Source organism: Dendrobates tinctorius, unplaced genomic scaffold (assembly GCF_039654945.1).
Source record: "Dendrobates tinctorius isolate UK_male_01 unplaced genomic scaffold, ASM3965494v1 ptg000213l, whole genome shotgun sequence".
NCBI lineage: Eukaryota > Metazoa > Chordata > Amphibia > Anura > Dendrobatidae > Dendrobates > Dendrobates tinctorius.
Window position 1 is genome coordinate 1,649,837 of NW_027361880.1, and position 8,919 is coordinate 1,658,755.

Below are 8,919 nucleotides of genomic sequence, written 5' to 3' on the forward strand. Positions count from 1 at the left end.
ACATTTATATCACATAGATAGCATAAATTCAGACACATTTCGGCAGCAGTAGGTCATTTTAATTCAATATAAAACAGGAATACATCCACTTTAAAATTATTTTGTATTGAGGAAATGAATAAACCACTTAGAAGAGGGAATAAAAAAAAGTCTTATCCAAAAAGTGTGAATTCGTGAAGGGAACTGATGTTTCATTACTATCACTTTTATTTCATGATGTTTCACTAAGAATAGTGTTTTTTTTTAGCTATGTTCAATCAGAGTATTGATAGGGTTAAGTTCGCACCAATTTTTCACTCCCACAGATGTTGACCCATATATAACTCACCCTGTCTTTGCTCACTTTTATGCCATGATTATGGATGATCCAAAACTAGTTGTTTTTTTCTACTTTTTGACATTTATATTCTGAAGATGTAATTATATCAATAAAGAGAATTATTTTAACCCACTGGAGCTGGAATAATTTATATGGATTAACATTGCCCAGCTGGATGATTTGCCTAGAAGCAGTCTGTGCACCAAGGGTTATTGCTGCTGCATGGAGGATGTGAGCTCGTTGCCATTTTTCTTTTTGATCTATTTAATACATACAGTTAAATGTAAAATGAAAGTATTGTATACAGCACATAGGCATTTCTTACAATAACTCGGACATTAAATGGAATCTGTCACCCCTTTTTTGAGATATCATATAATGATATCATTCATTTGTGTGTCACATAAGGATTCTCTTAGTACTTTTGCTTCCCCCTGACCCCGCACCTTTCATGCATAAATACCTTTTTTATATCGGTTCAGATGTATGTAAACTGCCGCTGTCCGGTCCGATGGGCGGGGCTTATTCACCTGCTCCCCCCCTCCCTGTCTTTCTCTACGCAAGAGAATCCTTATGTGACACACATTTGAATGAAATCATTATATGATATCTCAAAAAAGGGGTGACAGACTGCCTTTAAGAAAAAGTATCAAATTCATATTTACACATTTCCTATGTATTCTCTAGATTATTGAGTTTTAGACAAAGTATGAGATCACCAAACTGCAGTAGTCGACATTTTGTGAGACTCAATTATTGCACAGAATGCCAGATTTTGCATCAAAATCAGTTGATTGAAGTAGAACATGTAGTGGCTTTAAAGCTAACTCTAAACCAATTATTAGGATTACCCCTAAACCTAACCCGAACCCAATTATTATTAGGGCTAAGAGGCTAAATATAACTCTAAACTCATTATTATTGGGGCTGATACTATAACCGTTTTATTTTATACTTTGTTCTGAAGTGTGAGACATCCCATAAAATTACTCATCATTCCTTAAAATCCCTAAATGAAGCATTTAAGGTCAGAATGAAATATCCTTATTTCAGAAGTTGTCATATACTGTATAGCCGGAAATCCTATGCATTATCTGGGCATTCTATGCAATAACTTTATTTTACACGTTGTCCGTAACATATAGATTTGATGTGGTTAATGAATCTGCATTCTTCTTTTACTATTTAATTGTCGACATACGGCATTTTTTACCTCCTGATTTTTTAAGGTATATATAATTGGATTCATCATTGGAGTAACCACACTGTATAGAACAGAAATCAATCGGTCTTTACCCAAGGAATAAGATGAAATTGGTCTGACATAGTTGGAAATAGCACTTCCGTAATATAGTAACACTACAGTAAGATGTGATGCACAAGTAGAAAATGTTTTTTGCCTTCCTTTATTAGATTTGATCTTCAATACAGTTGCAATAATATAAATGTATGAGACAATAATGCCTAAAAATGGAGTCCACCCAATGAAAACTCCTATAGAAAGCAGTAAAACCTCATTCACTGATGTATCTTCACATGACAGATATAATAGTGGAGGAATATCACAAAAAAAGTAATTGATCTTCCTAATACCACAAAAGTCCAGGCGGAAAGTAAAGACTGTATGGACTACAGAATTCACTAAGCCACTTAACCAGGCTATAGATGTCTGGATGGCACACATCTTAAAGTTCATAATAACTGAATATCGAAGAGGATGGCATATGGCTAAAAATCGATCATAAGACATTACCAGGAGAAGAACACATTCAGTGCCCACAAATGCCAAAAAGAAGTAAAGTTGAATTATGCAACCCACAAATGAGATAGATTTTCTTTTCACCAAAAGGATTTGTAACATTTTGGGCATAGTTGTTGATGTATAACAGATGTCAAGGAAGGATAAATTGCTCAAAAAGAAATACATTGGTTTATGTAGGCATTTATCTAGTCGTGACACGAGAATGATAGCAACATTTCCTATTAAAGTCAGTACATAAATAAGGAGGAGAGTGCAAAATAGGAACGCTTTGAGATTCGGAACGTCAGATAAGCCTAATATAAGGAAGTCCGTGAAGATGGAGGCATTTAAGGTCATTATAGAACTGATCAGTTGATCTAAAAAGAAAATTGAATTTCAATAATCAAAAGATTTATATAAAAAGGGTACACTAAAATACTGGAGTGGTGCTTTACAGGGAGCTGTCACCATATTTATGTACGCAAAATAGGTATCCTCTGGAGATGAGCGACTTTGCCTTTTTAGGGTCGAGTGGGTTTCAAGAAACCCGACTTTCTCAAAAATCGGCGGACTATAGGGAAACGTCGGGAAAAGTCGTGAAACATGAAACCCACTGCAAGTCAATGGGGAGAAAAGTCGGCAGTGAGTGGAGGACTGTAAACACACCTGGCATGAATTTTAACTCTAGAGGCGACGAAATCTCTCTCTCTTCTCTCTCTCTCTCTCTTCTCTCTCCCTCTCTCTCTCTCCCACTCCCACTCCAGCTACGCTCCCGCTACGCTCCGCTCCGCTTCTGTCATTGGCTGAAAAAAGTCACATGCAAGCATTTGGCGAAACCCGACTTTGGCGCTTGGGTCGCCGACCGTATGGCCGACTTCACACTGTGGTCGGGTTTCATTTCATGAAACCCGACTTTCGCAAAAGTCGGCGACTTTTGAATCTGACCGACCTGTTTCGCTCAACTCTAGTATCCTCTATTACCAAGCTGGACAGGCTGAAAAATAATCCACATCCAATTACTGAAACACTAAGGCCATGTTCATATGGCAATAATTTGGTCAGTATTTTCCATTAGTAATTTTAGGCCAAATCCAGGAGTGGGTGATAAATACAGAAGTGGTGACATGTTTCTATTATACTTTTCCTCTGAATCTTCCACTCCTGATTTTGGCTTACAGATACTGATGTAAAAACTGACGAAAATACTGCCGTGTGTATATAACCTGAAAGTAATATATTTTCCACAGCTACAGTATATAATCAACTGCAGTAAGACTTAGAGCTGCCAGCACATTGGCAGCCTGGTAGATTTATTGGAGCGTTTCAGAGAAAATATATCTTAAAGAGCTGGCACTTCTCAGGGTTTCTCATACAAAGAGACCGGTCAGTCACCTGCAGCAATTTTGGGACTTTTAAAGTAGATTTTGTCATGGTCACGCGTGGCTGGACACAGCGCCTCCAGCAGGGCAGATTTAGATGACACGCGTGACCCTGGATACACCGCCTCCAGTTGGGTGAATTTAAATAATAAAACGTGCAGCTGGATACGCCACCTCCAACAGGTGAATTTCGGAAATACACATAACACGTAAATCTGGAAACCCCGCCTCCAGTAAGGCGAATATAAACAATAAGGGAAAACCTGGGTAACAATAACAATGGTGGCCCTGCGATAGGGAATGGGGATGTGGAGACCTCCTGCACTCCCCTGAGTCAGTGTCTCTACACTCCTAGCGTTCCCTAGGCCGGTTCCGCACCGGGCGCCGCTCAGGATACCTTTAAACCCTAGCTCGTCCTCCACCTAAACCCTCACTAGTGAAGAGTACGGTGCGGAAACTAATCCCACCACTGCACTAAACACACATAAGGAAAAGAGACAAAACAGGCGAACACCACTTAGCTTTGCTCTGTTGCTTACGCTCCCAGCAACAGAGCCCACCACCTGCGTGCATCTTTTCTTCCGACCGGGTCCAACACCATAGTGCAGCCTTGGAGCAAACAGAGTCCACCACCTGCGTGCAGCTGTCCAGAAAACAGAGTCCAGCATGTTGAGTCCAGCTTTCTAGCAACCGAATCCAGCATCATGAATGCAGCTCTACACCATAGCTGCCACTCTACCAAGTCATGCAAGAACTCTTTGCTGACACCATAGCTGCAACTCCACCAAGCCATGCCAGTCCTCCTTGCAGACACCATAGCTGCCACTCCAGGACTCTCACTGAGCTGACCGGGACGCTCTTTCAGCTCCATCCTTCACCCTGGCTTGCATGTAACTGAGGACTAATCACCAAACGATTGGCACACCTGACACTCTCTTATAGAGATAGGGGCAAATTTAGAGCAAAAGACACCACCATTCAATAATCCTAATGGCCACCGGGGGCAAAAACCAAACCTTGGCACACGGCCAAAAGAAAAAAAAGGTTACTTTGTGCATTTATCTATCAGATCCAACCTGGATCATGACAGATTTGCTCTGGAATTTTAGAGAAAAACCTTCCTGGCTGCAACAGTGAAGCCAGGTACTGACTCATGGTGCCTGCGGTTTGGATTTCATTAATCAGGTGATAGGTTCTCTTTAAATCCAAACTCAGTAATAAAAGTAGTATTCCCATCTCATACATAAATAACATTCATATACTATGAATTTAAATTGGAAGCAGGTCTCATCAATGTGACCCACAACTGTCTCAAAAACAAGGCCCTATTGCATGCTGCTGTCACAGGAGAAGTGGTCAGAATTCCCAAATAATTGAATGGGAATTCCAACTCTTTCTACACTGTCAGAGCTCAGTTCTTGGTGAATATGATTGTTCCATTCTTGGGACCCACACTTACTTTACATTCATAGCATATCTCATTGATAAGCCATAAATGTACGAGATGGAACTATCCCTTGAAGGATTGCCTGTCAGGGATCTCGTGGCATCAAATCCATAAATATGGGACATAAGACCACTGCGCACATTAAGAGACAATATAGAATCATAGAATAATGGAATGATAAAGTTGGAAGGGACATCCACGGTCATCGTGTCGAACCCTCTGCTCAATGCAGGATTCACTAAACCATCTCAGACAGATGTAAATATAAATCCTACATGTAAATCATAGCCAAAATAACCAACATACTGGAAATACAAAAAGTAAATTATATTAATGGACAAGTTAAAATTGACCCTACTGAATGGCACTGACACAGAACAGGCCATCACAGACTGCATCAAAATGCAGCTTGACACTGGTAGTTTGCATATTGCTCATATCATTTAAATCATGTCTAAATAATAGACAAATAGATTCTTCTCATTTGGTCATGTTCACATTACAATAGCATGGTTCAGTCAGTACGCCATCCTATTTTTCTGCGATACTTATATATACCGGTAAAATGTAAGTTAAAAGGAAGCTCTTTTGGCATCTGTCTGTCTATTGCCCTCTTTGTTCATATTTAGAGTTGTGAATTTTTCCAGTGTGCATGCTAAATGGGGCAAAAATGAGGACAAAGTGGAGTGCAGGTACATATTGTGCGTGTTAAGCACTACTTAGCCTAGGCTTACCAATTGCTATCATTTGGGCATTGTCAATGACATTGTGGACTTTACTAAGAATCTCATTACTGCAGACTTGCTCAGAATATGAATTACAAAATCACAGCAAGCATTGCATGATTGAGCAGAACTGAATGAAAGGCATATACTACTGACACTTTACTTACTGTATGTACCACTTTGTGTAAAATCCAACACATGGAGGTATACAATCTTGTATGGATACTGTAAATTTCTAAGGGATCCCGACATGAAGGTATTGTATAGTTTCATAAATTTGTATGGGATCCCTTTTTCAGTATCCACATAACACTAATCCTGACTACTTCTATGTGTATGGGGTCATGATTCTACAGAAGATTTCGGGAATGCAAAAGGGGTTCCATTCTTAAGAAGAAACCATTGATTCAAATAAGAAAATGAACTACTGTAGGCTCTTATCTCTGCAGGTAAATTGTTGGTGAATAATCCACAGCAGAATTGCATTCTGTATGGGCAGAGAGCAGATTTTGGACTAATCTGCCATGAGAATGAATCATGTGCTATATACACTGGGCAATTAACTTACATTTTTCCTCTGTATTTTTTAATCCTTTAATTGATAGGATTCCTCTATTACCAAGATGGACAAGTTGAAAAATCATCCACATCCAATTTCTGAAACCCTAAAAATAATATATTTTCCGCAGCTACATAATCAACGTGACATTTCAGGATTTTCTGAAGAACAAGTGAGTCGTAAAGGTTTACCTAATCAAACAATCCACAGTCCAACAATTGTTAGAAGTTTCTTTCTTAAAAATCCCAGAAAGGTTTTATGTTTTCACATTGCGCAAATGATGGTTTTTCTAGCAGCTAAGGTTCACGGACATGTCTATAATTGTTTCTGAAGAAGTATTGGGAATTAGCTAGTATGCTGGCCTTTATATGCTAGATTAAGGTGCATTTCTGGAATCCTGTGGGATTTAATGTAAAATCATGAGGACATCATTTAAGCACATTAAATTATTCCATAACAAAGAGTCTATAGTTAAAGATGAGTGAATTGATTACATGTGAATTGAATTTATGTTGAATTTTTGGAAATTAGCTGAACCTGACAAATTCAATACAATTTGTGATTCGATTTTCTTGAATCTTCAAAAGATGCCCACCACTTCCATGCAAAAGGTTGCATCAGCCAGATAAGGCTCAAATTAACTCAGGCACTGCTGAATGAGCTTTCCTTTCATGCCTTGCAACTATAACATCACTTAGCATAGTACAGCCAATTGGAAGGGTCTTTTCATATCCTGTACAAAAGCTGAGGAAAGGAATGCAGCAGCTATTTTGGGGTGAATCTGGATAGTGAGAGGACATTACAGCTCACAGATTAGTATTAAAGGTATGGAGATAAAGCCATTAAAAATTGGACAATTCTACAGAAAAATTCTTAATGTACAGCAAGCAATCACAATATTTATTCACGTCATTATAAAGAAGTGAAGTGACTCCTACAACAGGAATATGCTGTGAAGCATTTGTGAACGGATATTGCCAACCAACGGCCAGAGACAATAGTGGTAGGAACCTTAAAAAGGACATAGAAAATAAAAGGAGAAACTGGATGCACAGAGGTAAATGTGACCTGCTATAACGCAGCAAGAAAATACAACATCCATAAGGGCTGGGGCAGAAGTTCAGTTATTGTCTGGACTTGAAACCTGTGAAGCAAAGTCTACACTGGTTTACAGTTAAATCCTAGGCAGACGAGGTCTGAAGCGCATAGCTACCATCAGAGCAGAATGAACAGAGGGGTGCAAAGCTTTACTGGAGAATAACTCCATATCAGCATGGGTTTATGAGGAATCTCTCCTGTCAAACCAATCTAATCAGTTTTTATGAAGAGGTAAGCTATAGACTGGACCAAGGTGAGTCATTGGACGTGGTATATCTTGATTTTTCCAAAGCATTTGATACCGTGCCACACAAGAGGTTGGTACACAAAATGAGAAGGCTGGGTCTGGGGGAAAATATGTGTAAATGGGTAAGTAACTGGCTTAGTGATAGAAAGCAGAGGGTGGTTATAAATGTTATATTCTCGAACTGGTTCGCTGTGACCAGTGGGGTACCGTAGAGGTTGGTGTTGGGACTTATTCTCTTCAACATATTTATTAACGATCTGGTAGAAGGTTTACACAGTAAAATATCAATATTTGCAGATGATACAAAACTATGTAAAGCAGTCAATACAAAAGAAGATAGTATTCTGCTACAGATGGATCTGCATAAGTTGGAAACTTGGGCCGAAAGGTGGCAGATGCAGTTTAACATTGATAAATGTAAGGTTATACACATGGAAAGAAGGAATCAATATCACCATTACACTCTGATCGGGAAAGCACTGGGTAAATCTGACATGGAGAAGGACTTGGGGATCCTAGTTAATGATAAACTTACCTGGAGCAGCCAGTGCCAGGCAGCGGCTGCTGAGGCAAACAGAATCATGGGGTGCATTAAAAGAGGTCTGGATGCACATGATGAGAGCATTATACTGCCTCTGTCCAAATCCCTGGTTAGACCGCACATGGAGTACTGTGTACAGTTTTGGGCACCGGTGCTCAGGAAGGATATAATGGAACTAGAGCGAGTACAAAGGAGGGCAACAAAATTAATAAAGGGGATAGGGGAACTACTATACCCAGAGAGATTAGCAAAATTAGGATTATTTAGTCTAGAAAAAAAGAAGACTGAGGGATGATCTAATAACCATGTATAAGTATATAAGGGGACAATACAAATATCTCTCAGAGGATCTGTTTATACCAAGGAAGGTGACGGTCACAAGGGGGCACTCTCTGCGTCTGGAGGAGAGAAGGTTTTTCCACCAACATAGAAGTGGATTCTTTACTGTTAGGGCAGTGAGAAACTGGAATTCCTTGCCTGAGGAGGTGGTGATGGCAAAGTCAGTCGAGGGGTTCAAGAGAGGCCTGGATGTCTTCCTGGAGAGTAACAATATTGTATGTTACAGTTATTAGATTCTTTAGAAGGACGTAGATCTGGGGATTTATTCTGACGTAATATAGGCTGAACTGGATGGACAAATGTCTTTTTTCGATCTTGCTAACTGTTACTGTGTAATTGAGCAGGCCTGGTTAGAGGGACAGGACCTTGATCCTGTGAGTGGAGAGGGACATGAGCTGTCTTTTTGGAATTGAAGATGTCGGGAACAAGTTAGTGACAGGAGGAACTGTCTGCCGCCTGCCGTATGGGACTTGCACCTAGTAAGAGTACGTAGTGTGGCTACTGTTAGGGCATGGAGTAGTAAC

At 39.7% G+C, this 8,919-nt stretch overlaps 1 protein-coding gene across 1 annotated transcript; it reads right to left on the reverse strand.

Annotated features, from left to right (window-relative positions):
- Nucleotides 1–1,475: 1,475 nt before the first annotated feature.
- LOC141058654 (olfactory receptor 5V1-like) lies at nt 1,476–6,255 on the reverse strand. The gene is made up of 2 exons (XM_073554845.1): nt 6,180–6,255; nt 1,476–2,437 (listed from the first exon to the last, which is right to left on the reverse strand). Exons 1-2 carry the CDS (start codon nt 6,253–6,255, stop codon nt 1,476–1,478), a joined length of 1,038 nt encoding a protein of 345 aa, XP_073410946.1.
- Nucleotides 6,256–8,919: the final 2,664 nt, after the last annotated feature.

Coding starts and splice junctions, on each gene's coding strand:
- LOC141058654 (XM_073554845.1), bottom strand. CDS start 6,255: ATGATTTTTCAACTTGTCCATCTTGGTAATAGAGGAATCCTATCAATT. Junction 2,438..6,179: donor AAAAAATACAGAGGAAAAAT/GTAAGTTAATTG, acceptor TTTTCTTTTTAG/ATCAACTGATCAGTTCTATA.